The sequence below is a fragment of the Mercenaria mercenaria genome, chromosome 7 (genome assembly GCF_021730395.1).
Source record: "Mercenaria mercenaria strain notata chromosome 7, MADL_Memer_1, whole genome shotgun sequence".
Lineage (NCBI taxonomy): Eukaryota > Metazoa > Mollusca > Bivalvia > Venerida > Veneridae > Mercenaria > Mercenaria mercenaria.
Genome location: NC_069367.1, coordinates 65,309,671 through 65,328,502, shown reverse-complemented (window position 1 = coordinate 65,328,502; position 18,832 = coordinate 65,309,671). Strand labels below are relative to the sequence as shown.

The 18,832-nt window shown below is 34.5% G+C and overlaps 2 protein-coding genes across 2 annotated transcripts; both read right to left on the bottom strand.

The window, feature by feature from the left end:
• Positions 1 to 15,063: 15,063 nt before the first annotated feature.
• LOC128558825 (uncharacterized) lies at positions 15,064 to 15,753 on the bottom strand. Its single transcript, XM_053549039.1, has 2 exons — positions 15,498 to 15,753; positions 15,064 to 15,292 (listed from the first exon to the last, which is right to left on the bottom strand). The coding sequence occupies exons 1-2, from the start codon at positions 15,720 to 15,722 to the stop codon at positions 15,128 to 15,130; spliced, it is 390 nt and encodes a 129-aa protein (XP_053405014.1). The 5' UTR covers positions 15,723 to 15,753; the 3' UTR covers positions 15,064 to 15,127.
• A 161-nt stretch (positions 15,754 to 15,914) lies between these two features.
• On the bottom strand, positions 15,915 to 18,478 carry LOC128558823 (E3 SUMO-protein ligase KIAA1586-like). The gene is made up of 4 exons (XM_053549038.1): positions 17,874 to 18,478; positions 17,207 to 17,622; positions 16,915 to 17,033; positions 15,915 to 16,054 (listed from the first exon to the last, which is right to left on the bottom strand). The coding sequence occupies exons 1-4, from the start codon at positions 18,307 to 18,309 to the stop codon at positions 16,000 to 16,002; spliced, it is 1,026 nt and encodes a 341-aa protein (XP_053405013.1). The 5' UTR covers positions 18,310 to 18,478; the 3' UTR covers positions 15,915 to 15,999.
• Between the last annotated feature and the right edge of the window lie 354 nt (positions 18,479 to 18,832).

Here is an 18,832-nt window from a genome sequence, read left to right as displayed (position 1 = left end):
TTGGGCGACCTGTGGAGTATCCACCTTTTCTATTTTCGTAACATCACTAGGGAATCTGCATCATATTTTATCTGCTGTACGAATGAATAAATATTTTGGTTTTGTAATACATGCCCTTTATGTTTACAAATGAATGAATGAGTTGGATGCTACGGCGAATCGACAAAAAGCCATATATCACCGAAAAGAAGTGAAGTTGAGAATATAGACTGAAAAACATCACATATTTAGTGTTTGAAGTATCAGTTGTAAACAGAAGTTTGCAAAACATATGATTAAAAGTAGGAAACTGAAATAATTTCGGCAGACACTTTTTCAAACAAATCCTTCAAAGACTGAACCTCAAAATATGTAGTGCATTGTGGAGAGAAGTCCCCGCAATCAAAATAGGATTAATAGTTTGTAAGCGGTGAACGACATGGTATACATCAAGATTTATGTTCTGTCTTAAGACGATTAGAAAGAGTCTGTTCGACAGCGTGAAATAAAAACTTCCTCCCTACGACCTTGTGCCATTCACATATAATTTGTTTTAGTTTAATGAAGTTTACTCAAGGACGACTACTGATTCGATGTTTCCATAAAAACAAGTATTTACGAGACCTTGACTCTTTTATCATTGAGATTTTATTAAGATCCGATAAATGGGAGCGACACAAAGCATAAAGTGAAACAATAAAGAATTGGTGATCCGTCCCCAAACTGTAATAACAGCGCTTATTTGTCAAACTCATAATATTATATACGTTAGCGAAACTTAGTCTTAAGTCAGGTTGCTGAAATTCAGGTAACTGACACTAATGAAAATATTGCAAAAGAAAGAAGACATTTATTTGAATGTCAGCTGTAATATTTTAGTAATGTGCATAAGTAAATATAGATAGAAATCAAATTAAATTTCAGAACGAATATTTTAATTAATCTGGGTTAAAAGGGGATGTAAGGGTGTGCTTGCATACGTATTTACATTTTTGCATATAAAAGGTGCATTTATTAGGGTAAAGTTTATCGAAATACACGTAAAGCCTGACAATTTATAACGGGATAAACCGTAGTAATGTATATATTTTTATTTGAACAGAATTATTTTTTGTTTGACAGTTTTGCAAAAAAAAAAAAAAAAAAACAACAAAACACGGATTAGGAAGGCGTTTATACTGTGGATTCTAACACGATCCGTAGCAGTTGCTATATAAACATATAGCGAAATCGCCTATACATGAATCTACGATAAAATGTAGCTGTTCTATTCCACCCTATGATTGTAACAGGACTGTGAGATTCTACTCTGCTTCCGTTGTATGCCGACTAAATACTCGACTTTTTCAGTGTAGTAATAAAAAGTACATCCAATTTTCGGAAACAAACAATTTCTAACTGATGAATTTATTTGACAATGTTTATATTTTCACCGTAAGAAAATGTTTCAGTCAGTCTACGCAGTACCGGTAAGTTTCAACTTCAGCATCAGAGCATCTATGTCTGGTCGTGTACGTAGCTTAAAATTTCTGCGTTGTAGGCACCACAAATGTCAACTAGATTCTACTTTGACAGTAAAAAAATTATGTTTCATGGCGGGCTCAAGTGTTTACGTGTTTATATGCGTGTATGTTGCAGTGTCATCATAGGTGACGTGTACTATTTTTAGAAACTGCATAGATAAACGTAGAATAAAGTATTTATTTCTGATCTTTTCCGACCTAAGAACATTTTCGCAGCAGTAACTACTTAATATTTTAATAAAAAATTACTGAATATCGGAAAGTTCCGTTATGCAACGCTTTCCAATCGTGGGGAGGTTTTTACAATAGCATAGGGTCAGCCGAATGACGTAACGAGGTAAAATTAGTACTGTAAAATGCGAAGATTTTGCGTGGTTAGAATCGAAATAATAAATATGTTCCAATAATTTTATCAGTTAATAAAAAAGGGCAGGAGTTCGGATGCGTAATAATTAAATCACGAGTGCGTAGGGACATATTTATTATTTCTTAAATAGAACAAATACATATCCTAACAATATACACTGCTGTATACGATTATATAGGTATATTAGAAATATAAAATAACAAGAGAAGGGCGTGTTTACACTTTATACTAGGGTATATGGTAGTATGTATATATTCTAATAATATGTGTAAGTTACGTCAGTTCTAATGTCTGGTCCCTTTAAAGCTGAAACAGGAGTTATCTGTTCAATAAGATACAGTGTTTCAAAGAGCTGTATAAAAGTAATATACCTAGCATGATTCACGTATGTACTGACAATATGCCTTTAATAACTTTACAGTGATACCTTACCTAAGTTTGTGCCGGCTATGGCATTCTTCAAAATTTGAATGCCCCATAACTAATCATGCACAGCGGTGTTATACGTCAAGGCTTATAAAATTGCATTGCACAATGTACAGCATTCATATGCGCAAGCTATAGATTACTGTAAGTTTGCGAACTGTAGGACGAACAAAGATTTTGAGGACAGACAGATGCCTCTCGTTCCCGCTCCCCCATCAATTACGTAATTACAAACATATAGAAACAAACTTTACGACAAGTACATGTTTGTACCTTCAAAATGTTTTAACAATAAAAGTCCACCGAAATTATAACAACCACTGATCGTGTCAGTTTATTTTTTATGATATGACAGAAAGTTCCTTTAAAATGAAGAAACTTAAACCTCAGTCTGAATTTGATATAAATTAAATTCAATTTCAGATTTGAAAACTACCTTTAAAAAGTCTGAAAATAAACCTGAAATATTCAAATCCTAATATAATAAAATGAAGTCAACTTACAAGGATTATTCCCCAATTTATACAGATGGTTCGAAAGATTATTTAGATGTTGGCTGTGCTGTCAGCCATCTACATCGATCAAAATTACGTTTGCCAAATAATGCAACAATATTTTCAGCCAAGGCAAAAGCTATCAATTTAGCCCTAAATTTTGTATCAAAATATAGTGAAGAAAAGTGTATTATCTTTTCCGACTCACTTTCTGTTTTACAGTCAATTCGTAACCGAAATATGGAAAATCCTTTAATTCAAAATATTCTTCTGAGAGTTAAGCACTTTGTTTCAAAAAGTATTATATTTTGTTGGATTCAAATTGATATTGGTATTCATGGAAACGAGGATGCTGCAGCAAAGAAATCCCTTACATTATCACAATCTGATTTGAAATTACCATACACTGATTATAACCCAAATATAAATAAATACATTTTATCGTCATGGAACAATGCTTCGTTCAATAAACTGCATGATATAAAACCTGTTTAAGGTAAATGACACGGAGGGAACATATTTGTTCGCAGGGAGGAAGTTGTTCTTTCTCGTTGTCGAATAGGTCCTACTCAGTGTACCATGTCAAACACCGCTAACTATTAAACATATTTTAATCGACTGTGTGGATTTTGCCCCACAACGCAATACGTGCTATGACGTTCAATCTTTGAAAGAGTTATTTGAAAAGGTTTCAGTCGGAAATGTTTAAGCAGATAGGAATTTATCAAAAAATCTGACATTTGATATTTTTGTTCGCATCTTTTGCAATATTATTATGTTTGCAGCTGATATTTTAACACATACGTATATACATTTTTACATAAATGATTTTAGATATGCTTAACATTTTTACATAAATGATTTAAGATATGCTCTACATTTTTACATAGATGCTTTACAACTGGCGTTTTCAATATATCTTCTTCTCGGCGATATATGACCATTTTATGTCGATTCGCCGTAAAACCCAACTCACTCACTCACTCATCTTCAGAACAAAGAAGATCAACATAAATGTTTCCCATGTCAAATACCGCTTACTATTTAACATGTTTTACTTCGCTCAACAGCGCAGTACATACTGTATGACGTTCAATCTTGAAACAGTATCAATCGGCAATATGTTATCCTTCTTAAAGCAGAAAGGCATTTATCACAAATTCATATATTTTTCTTCAAATATTTTGCAATATCATTGTTTGCCACTGATATTCTAACCCTTTATACATTTTTAAATAAGTGTTTTAGAGATACTTTACAATTTACGTTTCCAGTACAACTTCTTTTCTGCGATATATGACCTTTTAGTGTCGATTCGTCGTAAAATCCAACTCACTCACTCAGTCCTTTAAGAATTGTTGATTTCGTAATGAAATAGCTTCATTTCAGTAAAAATCATAATATACTAAAAGTCCAACAAAGACTTGTTTCATTAATCATCATTTTTATAGACGCCATTATTTTTCTACGAATGTCGTAATTCGAATAATTCTTTTCATCCCTGAAATTGCCATTTTAAACATTTGTACACTAGTTTCTTTCTGCTGTTGTAACACTATTGACAATGATGAAAATTAAAAAATAATCTTACCTAAAAAGAGCACAATGCCCTATTCATGTAAAACCTAACACATGATTGTTATATGATTATCACAAAAATAGCCCGTTCTTTCGCGTAATTATTACCTGATAATTAGGTGTAGTTTTCATAAAATATTGTTATACGTGAGAATGACGTACGGTACCTATAGGTTTCATATGATAATTACATGAGGAACATTTTAATAATGATAATACTCCATGTAATCATACTTACTTAAACCTAGAGTTCAGTGCAGAGAATCTGAATTTCATTAAAAAGAGCAGAAATAAAACCTATTTATCAATTTTAAAACGTAAATATGATATATAAACTTAAGTATTATTATAATATTTTTACTTTGATACACGATTTAAGATTATTCTGGATATATGTAAACTTACTGACCAGCCAAAGAAAGAGAAAGATCTAGTTGTTGTTGTTTGCGTATAGTAAATATTGTTAATAGATTAAGTCATCCAAAATTTTTTCTTTTTCAGATCAGCTTGCATGAATCCTTAATACCTTTAGGGCAGGAGACTTGGACTTGGCTTTGCTTTATAATCAACTGTTTTTGTGCAGCCAGTAGTTTGCAATACTGGGGAAACGTGTATACTTCTATTGCGTTGGTATTCTTGCCTTGGTTTTTAGTCATACTAAAAATCATTTTGATAAATGAAACACATTTCTGTTACCTTTTAACATCTGTATTTTGTCTGTTGTTCATACTCAGCTATAAACAAGTCTTTCTTCCCTCTTCCGTTTCTTGTGCCATGTGTAAGATATGTATAAAATTCTACCCAGACAGAACTTGTCCCTGGGGTTTTTAATAGCTCTTTTCTCTCTAACACATAGAAAAGAATTACAACATTAGCACATCGTAATTTTAGTAATAATCTTAACATTGAATTCACAACAAAGCTCACATAATAATGAATTGTAAATGTAGGTACCTGTAAAACAATTCAAACATTGAAATGACAAGGATTCAAATTCTAACAAGTTGTCAAAATATCATTTTTTAGAGTTCTTCAATATACAAAACCAGTAAGTTACATTTGATGAGGTGATCATTAAACGCACTAAACGCGTATACGTAGTGCAATTACTTTTTATGGGACAATACCTAAGTCCAACAAACTCTTAACAATTTATATGTATTTTAGCGATTTTTGGTTGCGGGTTTATCCCGCTACCAAAGTTAAAGTGTATTTCTGACAATCATAGCATCTTTATTTTATTCCGAATCACATCCAAAGTATGTTCATGTGCTCCACAAAATAGTCCCATCCATGAACAATGATGATGAATTATCAATGAACAAGCATTTCTTATTCAGCCTGTATCCACTCACACTGACCATTTAGATTATATAAGATTTATCAGTGATAAGGTATTCCAGCCCATGGTTACATCACAAGCTGGGTCAGGCAGAGGTCATCTTAGATATGAGGCACATTGAATTTGTATTTGTTTCTCATTCATGTACATTCATAGACTGGCATTTAAACAGAAAATAATTCTACCAAAAACCCGCAACCATCAGACATTTCAAGGCTTTGATATCATAAAGGTGTCTGAATAAGAAAAGCTATTGTGTTTCAGTTTGTAAAGGTTTATTTTATCGAATAATAATAATATGTAATAATTTATAGAACCAGAAATCTAGGATATTCTGAAGTATATAATATTGCTATGTAAAGTGGTCTCCTTATAAGCATGATTAATGTAATAAGCGGAATTTTCTGAAGGAACTAGTAGACGGCCATTCAACGAAAACTTCTGTGAAATGATTGTGAAACCAGGCCAGGTGTGTTTGGCAAGAATTGTCTCAGTATCTTTGATACCAAGCGACTGTGTTAAATCAGGTGTCACCCAAGGTTTTTTTGTCATGTTTATGCACGAAGAACTTTTTAAATTGCAAGTGGTTTCTGACAATATGATAATCAAACGTTTCGAAACAAACCAACTTGTCAGTTTCTTTCCTTTCACCGTCTATTAGTCAGGTTAATTTTCACACTTCGTCTGGTTGCATTAACTTTAAAGGAAAAAAACAATAACCTGTGGTTGAAGAAAACTGGTCAAATTGTTCTTATATGTGTATAAAAATGTAAGCGGGTACAAATTAACCAAGGTGAGAAAAAACCGATATGCCAGTTTTTTCTCCCTTGTTTGTGTAAAATAAAAACGGTGGTGGTGATGGAGGGGGTGGCGGGTATTGAGGTTGACAAAAACTAACTATTTTGATTGTTTTTTTTTTCTTTTTGTGACAAAACAAATAGTGAAAAAAAATGTCCAGGGGAAAAACCCGGGTGGTCAGTTTTCCCATTTGTTTATGTACAAAAAAGGGGAGGAAGAAGAAAAGGAAGGGACTTTGTATGTTTTGGATTTCCAATAACCAGTAGGGAGCCTTACCTGATTGTCATGCATTTTGACTTTAAATTGATACATTGTGCTGCATGATATTTCATAATGATAAATGTAAGTCTCATGAATCGCGATAACTGATACATTTACGTATTTTTCAATTTTCCTTTATTCTCTTTTTTATTTATTTATTTTGTTAAGTACAACATTGTCTGATGCTTTATTTGCAGGAGTGCTAAACATCTGAAACATCAAGCGCAAAATCCAGTTTCACACATTTGCCTAGTATGTGAATCATTTCAAAGCATGGCATAACTTCTGCAGTATGCACAACGTTATAAGTATCACACAGTATTTTGACGTTTTTAAAGGTAAACAAACAAAACATAACACATGACCAAGTCCATTTAAAACGTTTCCGATGAGAACAGTAATTCCTTGTTGGCTGAGCGATAACGCACTCCGTTTCGTACTTTTTCTTCTGTTCGATTCCAGGACCCGAATTATTGTTACTTTTTAAAACTATTTAATTTCTTATTTTGAAAAAAGGTTCAACGAAGACAACCCAAGTTAATTATAGTTCCAACTTTTTTACTAACTGAAACACTTAATTATATCTAAATACTCTTCGCCTTAAATATGGTGTAATGTTTTTGATATTATAAGGCACAACGGGTAAGTTCTATAAGTTTTATGACACTGCCGATTCTATAAGAAAATAACAATTAAAGAATGAAATAAAAACCCGAGAGAAACATATTTACACAATGTATGTAAGGCAATGCATACTATAAACTTTAAAAATTTTACTGCCTTTTTTGCCTGTCAAATGTAATATTTTTCAAAGAAATGCTAAAACCCTTTGCAATCTTGAAATCGGTGACATAAATAAAACTTACGCAGTGCAAATGCTTATTTTAAAGCACAACAACTGCGAAGGACTGTTGCTTTGGATGATTTACTTCTCTTGCTTAAAGTGCACTGTATATCAGAAACACGTTGTGGTCAATAAAAGCTAAAAGTAATTGCCGTCAGCTAGCTGTCCACGATAACCTAATATAAGCCGTGGATAAAAGAGCACCAATAACAATACAATATGTTTTGTGATGAAACAATTTAACGGCCACTAGGTGGATGACTCCGGTAAATGTCACAATGTTGTTTTGTTATAATGCCTACGTTAAAGACTATAAACATGAAAAAGTAACCTTCACTTATGTTTGCCCGCAGAGTTGGATCGGCTGTGTTGTTTTAAGATAATGAAAGAAAAACATATTTAATACGTTTGTAAGTGCCATTTTGTATTGGCGCAGACCGAACTGTAAAGAATAGTTCTTAAAATGTCTGCATAGATTGCATAAAAGGTCATACTTTCTTCACTTCTTTTCATTTATCACATTAAGAAAACTCAATTGCAAAAGGACTAATTAATAATAATAATAATAATAATAATAATAATAATAAAAATAAATATATTTAAAGAGGCTAACATATTTGTCTATGGCCAGTCCAACATATGGTCCTCTTACAAAAAATCCATTATTTAAAGAAATAACATGTGTGATAGGCCATTTTTTTTATCAAATGTGCAGTATGATAAAGCATGTCATCAGGGTAAGGTACAAACAGGAGCAATATATCAATGGTTATCGATGAGCAAGAGTGAAAGCTCGTACTCCAGAACAATACTTCTGAAAACCATTAGTGCTTGTTATGTATCACAGTATTCTGCTAATTCGTTACGAGCTATATTGCAATCTCAAGGCTGATAATTGTAAATACTGGCAGAACTGGTTTCATCGTGTCTTAAATACAACAGATGTTTTTGCTTTTCTTCTACAAAATGATTAGTATTTGGTTTGCTAGTTTTGTTTAATGTAATTCTAAATGGATACATCTATGGTAAACATATCTGGCACTTTAATGCCATAATTGGACATCGAATTAGACTGAGGAGTTTGATCCCGTTACCTAAACACAAAATCTCATTTAACCTCGGCATTGCTCTGAAGGTAAATAATTCGTAAAAAAGAAATTATTCCCATCTGGTAAAATCCACATTATCGCATTGATTCGAAAAATATTTGCATGCGCGAAAATATGTGACGAATAAGATAGCATTGTGTTTGTGCTTTTGAGGAGCAATTCACTCTTCAAACAAAAATATAAAAAGGGCGTAAATGACTTTGTGTAGAGCATTTCTTTTCTTTAATTTTAGAAAGGAATATTTATAACTAAACAATGTTAGAGTGCAATAAATATATTATTGATGGAAAAGAAAATGTACCAATATCACCCTACTGCTACGTTTGTTATCCAAAGTCAATATACCGGCATGAATAATAATGTCATCCAGGAGAGAAGGTTATCTCAACGCTTTTTACTGTGATATATTTTGGAATTTACGACAAGATGTACAGTTCTTAAAATAATATTTGATAAAAATATACTATCATTTTACTATAGATAAAATATCTGAAAGCAAAGGTAATCGTCATGCTGCAAAGTGTAACAGATAATATACATACTTGCAGAATGCCCTGTTCCTGTTCAAGAATGAGTCAGAAAGGGTAGACCCGACATGTGCTTTCAAAGTTAGATCAGATAACAAGAGATCACAGAGTGATCTTGGCGCCCGACAATGTGCCATTTTTGAGTGTTCCAAATTTCAAGTCTTACTGACTAGCTCAAGGTCAAATTTCATTTCCGTACACAACACTTTGCATGTGGTCCAAATTCGAAAGCTGTAGCTTGAGAAATGTGAAAGTAGGTCACTAGATCAATTTCAAGGACGAAATGTGAAAGTAGGTCACTAGGTCAAAATCAAGGTCAAATTACACTTCAGAACACAAATTTATGCATGTGGTCCAAATTTAAAGCCTGTACCTTCAAAAATGTGAAAGTAGGTCACTAGGTCAATCTTAAGGTCAAAGTTCATTTCGGTACACAAAACTATGCATGTGGTCCAAATTTGAAGGCTGTAGCTCGAGAAATGTGAAAGTAGGTCACTAGGTCAAAATCAAGGTCAAATTTTATTTCGGAACACAGAACTATGCATGTGGTCCAAATTTGAAGCCTGTACCTTCAAAAATGTGAAAGTAGGTCGCTAGGTCAATGTAAAGGTCAAAGTTTGTTTCGGTACACAAAACTATGCATGTAGTCCAAATTTGAAGGCTGTAGCTTGAGAAATGTGAAAGTAGGTCAGTAGGTCAAAATCAAGGTCAAATTCCAATTCAGAACACAAAACTATGCATGTGGTCCAAATTTGAAGCCTGTACCTTCAAAAATGTGAAAGTAGGTCACTAGGTCAAAGTCAAGGTCAAAGTTTTTTTCAGTGCACAAAACTATGCAAGTGGTCCAAATTTGAAGGCTGTAGCTACAGAAATGTGAAAGTAGGTCACTAGGTCAAAATTAAGGTCAACTCATGTCAAGGTTCATCTTGCCACTCAAAACCATACATGTGGTCCAAATTTGAATGTTGTATGTTATTGACAAGAAGATTTTAAAATCTTTTCCCTATATAAGTCTATATGAACCATGTGACCCCCCAGGGCGGGGCCATATTTGACCCTAGGGGGATAATTTGAACAAACTTGGTAGAGAACCACTAGATGATGCTACATTACAAATGCCAAAGCCCTAGGCTTTGTAGTTTGGACAAGAAGATTTTCAACGTTTTTCCCTATGTAAGTCTATGTAAACCATGTGACCCCCGGGGCGGAGCCATATTTGACCCTAGAGGGATAATTTGAACAATCTTAGTAGAAGACCACTAGATGATGTCATATACAAAATATCAAAGCCCTAGGCCCTGTGGTTTTGAACAAGAGGTTTTTCAAAGTTTTTCCCTATATAAGTCTATATAAACCATGTGACCCCCGGGGCGGGGCCATATTAGACCCCAAGGAAATATTTTGAATCATCTTGGTAGAGGACCACTAGATGATGCTCCATACCAAATATCAAAGCCCTAGGCTCTGTGGTTTTGGACAAGAAGATTTTCAAAGTTTTTCCCTATATAAATCTATGTAAATTATAGAAATAAACAAAGGGCCATAACTTACTAAAAAATTGTTGAACAAGTCTGATTTTCAGGGGGACACAACTAGGGTACCAATACATCATTCTGACAAAGTTTGGTCAAAATCCCCCAGGTAGTTTCTGAGGAGATGCGATAACGAGAAATTGTTAACGGACGGAAGGTCGGACGCACTGACGGACGGACGGAAGGACGACGGACCACGGACGCAGAGTGATTTGAATAGCCCACCATCTGATGAGGGTGGGCTAAAAATTTACATATGTATATTAGCATACAATCTATTAAATTTATGCCGTGAAGGCCATTCAGAATACCATATTTCCTGTTTTTATCACAAGTAGATATTGCTAACATTCTTGATGTTTTTTTGTTTTTCATTCTTCATTAAACAATTATGATCAACGTTTACAAAATAAAATCAACAAAACATAACTGGACCCTTTTGATAAAAGTTCCGATACTGCGGCTACATGACATTTTCAAGAAGCTTTGACAGAAACTATAGTTATTTCCATACCAATCCAAGAAAAACACAAACCCCAGTAATTACAGACCGATTGCTTTTGCTATCGGTTTATGTAAAATATTATAACGTATAATTATTTCTAGATTAGATTAATATTTATGATCTCAAGGCCTCAATACGGATTTTCAAAGCGGTTTTCGCAAACAGGGAAATAGCTGGAATCAAACACACGGAAAGCTAGCACTGCAGCTCAGCTTTCCTACCATCCCGACATTGACTGGTTAACGCTATATGGTAAAAGCATATGCTTTCTCGTTGTTGAGAAAAATAAGAAAGTATAAAGATAAATTCCCCTGAATTAAAAGTACAATTTTAGCTTTGTTTGTTGCAGTTGTTTTCAAGAAACATTAACAGAATATAGATTATTATACACGTCAGTTGTCGGATTCCAGGTTGGAAACATTTGCTTTCTGTTGAATTCCATGAGAAAATATGCAGTAAACATTGTCAAAGCGTACTTTGTTCCTACGAAATGTGTGTTGCTTGATTACCAACCGAAGGTAATTACTTCTGAATTGTAAATTCCGTTAACGTATTCATTAGACATCCTATAAAAGTTAAATGTAGGTTTGTTGAGATAACATCCATCTTCTAATTTAGTAAAAAAAAGACTTAAGTGTTAAGAATACGTGAATTTATACGTTTAGTGATTCCGTACCAATGATGTCTGATAAACTAACAGATTACTTCCCCCTCTCCAATAACGAAGTTCATCAATGGTATTTTCTCCTGTACGAACGAGATAAACATATAAATAACATGCAGTTGCAATGCAATGAAACACTATTGCTGTTCAAAAGAAATCCATACAACCAAGTTACATTTGCCGCTACGTATCAAATTCAGTGCAATGTCTATATAATATTAGAGATGAAACATAAGTTGTTCACTTAAAATCCATCTATGCAAATATCAAACAATTCTTCACGGTTATAACTGCCTTACATTGAGTATATTTGTCATATTGTTGTTTTCAAAATCTATATGAAGTGAACAACAATCTGCAACTCTTGAAAATTAATCTAACAGAATGCCTTTACAGGCCTCTAAAGTTTTGCAAAATCCACTGATTACTGCTTCCCGCTAGAATGACAACCTTCGTGTCAAATCAGTTTAATGATGTAAAATAATTTTTCTACATTCGAGATTTGGAGAAAAACAGTTTTTATACTGTCAAATTAACATTAATTTGAGTTCACAAAAAAAAAACAACATAGTATAAGATTTCGAAAATGTGTTTTAAGTCACGATATATTTGATTTAAAATAATTAGGTTAATAATCCTTCTAAAGATATTAACATTAAAATGATAAAAACACATACAACTAAGTGTGATATTACAATGAATGAAAAACTGATGTATTGTCCGCTAAACAACTGTTGTTTACGAATACTTGTTTTCTAAAACTGTTGTTAGTTGTCTTATTAGGGAAATTCTACGTCTATATCCATAATAGTCTTAGTGATACTTCATATTATGCACCCCTCACTAATGATCATGATAATATCAGTACAAATGTAGACCACTCCTCTTTTCTTCAAGAACTTCCTTCAACCCCAAAAGCAACATCCACCCCCAACCCCAAAAGTAAGTCAAGGCCACCTAAAGTCAAACTCAATAACGCGCCTCACTATTCTCAACATCAATTGTAGGTCCGTAAAGAATAAAATACCTGACTTGCATCTAATGGTAGACCAAGTCAAACCTGATATTATCTGTCTCACTGAAACCTGGTTAAAACCTGACGTCAGTTCTTCTGAAAATTTTCCAGATACCCTAAACTATAGTGTCTGTACGGATGATAGGTGTGGTGGACAGGGCGGGGGAGTGATGATTGCCATCTCTAAAGCGTTACTCAGCCAAGAACAACCTGACCTTAAAACTAACTGTAATATAACATGGTCAAAAATAACTTTAACTGGTATAAAAAACATTTATGTTGGAACATACTATAAACCACATGAACTTGACGAACTATCATTGTCTGAACTGTGGTCATCTTTAAGTAAAATCCCGAAGGATAGCATAATATGGCTCCTCGGAGACTTCAACATGCCTGATATCAACTGGGTCAATGAAACACTCAAACCAAATTGTAAAAATAGAAGTCGCTATGGAGATTTTATGGAAAAACTGTCCCACCTAAATTTGGAGCAGATGGTAAAAGTCCCAACCAGGTTGTCCAATACCCTTGACCTCTTCCTTACCTCCCACCCATCCCATGTCCACCTCGTCGAGACACTTCCCGGCCTTGCAACCTCTGACCATGATATAGTATTTCATGAGGTCAAAATAAACAGAGGGCGACCCATCCAGCCAAAGAGACTAATAAAACAATATCGGAAAACTAACTGGGAGGCGATCAGATCTGACATGCGCTCATTTAGTAGTAGTTTTATTAGTAAGGCCTATACAAACCCTGATGAGGCTTGGAACTCATTTAAGGACAGCTTAAATGAATCTTGTATCAAGCATATCCCTACTAAAATATCCAAATCCCGTGCCGACTTGCCTTGGTTAACTCCCAGAATTATCAGGCTTATCCACAAGCGTGATAAACTCTATCACAAACTCAACAAATCCCCAAATCAAGCTAAGAACCAGAAACTGAAGTCCCTAAAATCCTATATACAAAGGCAAATAAGAGCCTCATACTGGTCATACATGGAAAACGTCATCTTTAGCCATGATTCCCAACCTGGTAGAAATAAGAAATTCTATAGCTACATCAAACATAACAAAAAAGAAAATGTCGGCATAGCCCCACTCAAATCAGATGGTTTCACCCATACTGATCCTGTCACTAAAGCAAACATCCTTAATAAGCAATTTGAATCTGTTTTCTCCCCAACTAAGCCCCTAAGCCTTAAACATTTGTGCTCCAAACTGTTAACATCCCCTTCCTCCCTAATGGACCAAATAAATGTGACTCCAGAGGGTGTTGACAAACTCCTTCTTGGCCTATCCCCACATAAAGCGTCGGGGCCAGACGAATTATCCCCCCGTGTTCTGAAGGAACTTCATCAAGAAATCGCCCCCGTCCTTTGCCACATCTTCAATTTATCCCTTAATACCAGTGTACGAAATTCGGATTTGAATACACTAGCCCATTCGGGCTACCAGATAGAAAATTTTACTAGCCCGAAACCAATTTCACTAGCCCGAACTTTAACACCATAAAATATTTTGTTTTATCAACATCTGTGTATGTTTGAAGGAATAAAAAAGACGTATGTTTGCAAGGTTTTCAAACAATTTTAATTTATTTATTCACGGCTATACAAAGAAAGAAGTCTGTCAATGGCAGACTCAGAATATTCCATGTCATCATCATCATCGGAATCCCCATCATCTGATATGTCACTCAGACTCCACATATCTATGTCTTTGCTAAAGACCGCCATAACCTGCAGAAAGAATTGAATAGTACATGTATGCACACAGACATGTTAATGAGCAGTCAACTTCACAGGCAATTTTATGTTTGACAAAACTGAACAAATCTCAAATTGGCCAGCTGTCTATGAAAATGAGAACTGCTCATTTTATTGCCAAGCATCACAAGGCATTCCTAGATTTGTGAACTGGACAAAATGAAAGGGTTTAGATGTTGGAATGTTTGCCAGAATACTACTTCTGCTAATTTTTTCTCTTTCGCCTGCCATGGTTCCAGTGACTTCAGAGGGGATGACTGCGAGTCTATTTACACTCGTATATGTACAAATGTATGGTGCTCAGTTTTAAATATTATTATACTGGCATTTATATTGAAACACACTTATAACAGAAGTTGCTTTAAATGACATTGCGCGCAATGTTTAATTCATGTTACCTTAATGTTTTTAAATTTAAAGGACAGCAGTAAAACAGATACCTCTTCATTGTCAATATATGCCTCATCTGCTTCGGATTCATCGTCTGCTGTGACTTCAGCTGTGGTCTTCTTTCTTTGGTACCCATCCACTCTACGAGGCTTAAGGGAAGAGCTCTGAAATGCAGGTGTGGGAATAAACTTTATAATGTACAAAACTGGTTTTAGCTCAAGTCAATAAAGTAAAAGCATTTGAGTATTAAAACTGAATATAGTTGTATATTTTAAAACTGAAACAATATAGATTTATAACTGAAACAATATAAATCTTAGTAATTATTAATGACAAAAATTCAGGGTAAAAAAGAACAATGAGCATTACCAAAAAATGTTCTATGCTCTTGATTGGATCAAACTGGCTCACAGGAGGGGACACCAAACTGACAGTCAGCAAGTCATTTAATGTGGAAGGTTTCATCCGTGGTCTCCTCTTCCCCTTGGTCAGCTTCATGATAGAAAACGAGCTTTCGTTTTTCACTGATGTGGATGGAAGAGTCCGTAGAAGGTCAATGAGGGTTAGGCAATTTTCCAGGCCTTCATCTCGCATGTTGTGGATGGTTTCCCGAGCAACTTTTGAAGCTTCCCTCCATACCTGATTAAGTAAATCAGCTTCAGCATATAAAGCCAAAAATACATTTGAATATTATTCAATATTATATTAAGCCGGAGTAGACAATAAAATTTATTTTCAATGATATTTTCTATTACATAAAATAATTTGATATTCTGTTCATTAAAGCCATAACCACACTTACTTCTGAAAAACAAGTTGTTTAAGTAGCTGCCATTCACCAAGGATTAGGTCTACCTCAACACCAGCTGCCTCAAGAACTGACTGGAAGTGAGCTGTTGCAGCTTTGACCTCTGTATTGCCATACTCTAAAATGTGATCATTTATAGCTAGTGACATCTTATTGAATAGATTGTTGAACAAGTGTCTACTACAAATAGCTTTACATCAAATACAAAATGTACATGATTATAGAAACAAGGAGATCAGCAAACAATTCCTGTTCATTTATAGGTAATTAAAAATCTTAATTGTACTTTAGTCTTTACATTCACTTAAATGTACAGAAATGGATTATTACATGGATCTATGGTTTACAGAATTAACACCTATTTTAATTTAATAGAAAACATTTTAGAAGTAATGGAGACTATATATAAAACTATCTTATCTGTGAATAAGTTTTATATATAGTCTCCATTACTAGATCCATGGACAAATAAACTGAAACTAAAGATAAAACTGCACAATGCAACATTTAATGAACAAACAACAAGAACATCCAGCTGAACTGAACTATATTGAACAGGAAAGGTTTCATCAAAATGTTTAAAACCTTGAATCGCAGACTTTTCAGTGGGCCAGTTTTTCAAGCTAGTGATAGATGTGGTGCCAGTGATTGTAGATATCGAAACCTACTGGTCATGTGCCCGAGAATAGATTCCACAAGTTGAGCAACATGACCAGAGGATTGGCGTCCTTTATGCTTGACAGTGAAGCCTTGATATACGCCAGTCTCTACTTCCTTGATGCTCTCAAACTCCCTTTCAAATAAATCATTTGAAATCAGAGTGCTAGCTAACAGATTCCATTTTTTAAGTTAAATAGCAAGTTATCTATTAAAACATTTTATATCAGTTTTGTTTGTTTATATTTTAACACAAATATAGGAGTGACAGCTTATTTTTGTAAGCCTCTTTAAACTTTAAAATTGTAAAATTAAACTTACTTCTCTGTTAGATGTGAAAGTACAGCCCGTGTTGCCTCAACATGACAGTGGTCGTCAGCAAGTGTCTGGTCATCCTTCTGTAGGTTAAGGCTAAGTCGCACCAGTGGCTGAATGACTGCCTTTGAATAAAATTACCTTAAAATGGTTTATCTTTTCGCTTTTATTTTAAATATGCCTGCATCCATTTCAAGCAAAGAAGAATTTCTTAATCACTAAACATTTTTTATTTCAAGTTAAATTCAGTATCAGAGTACTCTAAATTTACTTGTTGTTATATTTGGAATGAAAATACCTGCAGAGATAGGACAAAACCCAGCAAATTGGAGTCACCAGCGATTTTAGCCAGTCCTTCAGCTTTTGGGCTTGTGTGTGACGATGACTCCAGGTGACTTCTAACAGCTTTGTAGCCTCGGATGAAGTTCCTGATGGCTAAGTCGAGGTGTGGTAGCCATCTGGTACCACCAACACGTGTTGGCAACAACATTTTGGTCTGATGAGCCTCAAATGATCTCTTTAGACCCATTTTCAACTTTGGACTCTTCCTATACAAGTAGTAGAGCCCAAGGAGAAGAGTCATCATTTTTTCATACAGTGGGACTTTCTTAATAGTGTCCTTAAAGGCAAGTTCAAGCCTATGAGCCAGACAGTGGACAGTCACTATGTGGGGGTGGGTTTTTCGAAGTAGAGCCACTAGACCAGATTTATGACCTGAAAATAAGTAGAATAATATAGATTGAGAAATATCACATTGCATTATTTTGGGTATAATATAAACAAAATCCTGCATCTTATTAATTCAAATTGCTTTTCCTGTGTTCAGGTATGATGACATTAAGTTGATTATCATTAATCTAAAACTGACAAGCAGCTTCAGCTTGAATCTTTCACAATACATTCTTCATTCAGATAAATAATATATTTTGTTTTTGATAAGCTTTTAGTATAAAATGTTTATTTACCCTGCATATTTGACGCTCCATCTGAACAGAATCCGACAAGCTTGGCCTTGAACTCATTTTCTAAGCCAAGCCTTGTATAGTTTTCACAAATGTGGTCATGTATGTCACTAGATGAAGCAAACTTGGCAATCCCAATGGATAAGAACTGGTCCTGAATTATCCCATTTGTACATGTACAAGTGTAAATAGACTCGTAGTCATCCCCTGTAAAGTCACTGGAACCATCGCAGGTGAAAGAGAAGAATTTAGCTGAAGTAATACTCTGGCAAACATATGCCCTGGTGACACTCGAGATAGACTGCAATAATGTTGCACCCCCTTTATCTGTCGTGTAAGATGTTCCAACATCTAACCCTTTCATTTTGTCCAGTTCACAAATGTGTTTATAATCTAAGAATGACTTGTGATGCTTGGCAATAAAATGAGCAGTTCTCATTTTGATAGACAGCTGGCCAATTTGAGATTTATTCAGTTTAGTCAAACATGAAGTTGCCTGTGAAGTTGACTGCTCATTAACATTAACATGTCTATCAACACTGCGTAAGTGTTGTTTACTCTTTTCATGGGTTTTAAGAGAATCAATTCTAATATTTTCACATCCTTTTATAAAGGTTCAATCACTGTCAGGATTCGTATCTTTGCACCATTTACAAAACATTTTACCCTCTTCGTGAATAAGCCATGGCCTAGTTTTCTGCCACGATGACTGAAAATCACGCTCGCGCTTTAATTCATATTGTTTTTTGTTGTTTTCCCTTGACAAATCACTGACTATTTTTCGTTTCATGCCCGGTTTCGCACCGTCAAAGAATTTTAGATTTAAAAAGTTCGCCATATTGTTAGTTTCTAAGGGCATACTTGATTGGGGATTCCTAGAATAAGAACATAAATCAAATGAATTGGACCGTCTTCCGACCGTCTAATTCCAACAGGTAATATGAGCGGCATTGGTTTGCATT

Excerpts from the sequence above, each read along its gene's own strand:
- LOC128558825 (XM_053549039.1), bottom strand. The coding sequence starts at position 15,722 with ATGCGAGATGAAGGCCTGGAAAATTGCCTAACCCTCATTGACCTTCTA. Across the intron at positions 15,293-15,497 it reads AGAGCATAGAACATTTTTTG|AGCTCTTCCCTTAAGCCTCG; the intron begins GTAATGCTCATT and ends CCTGCATTTCAG.
- LOC128558823 (XM_053549038.1), bottom strand. The coding sequence starts at position 18,309 with ATGAGAACTGCTCATTTTATTGCCAAGCATCACAAGTCATTCTTAGAT. Across the intron at positions 17,623-17,873 it reads TGGAGCGTCAAATATGCAGG|GTCATAAATCTGGTCTAGTG; the intron begins GTAAATAAACAT and ends ACTTATTTTCAG. Across the intron at positions 17,034-17,206 it reads GTTTTGTCCTATCTCTGCAG|GCAGTCATTCAGCCACTGGT; the intron begins GTATTTTCATTC and ends TTTTATTCAAAG.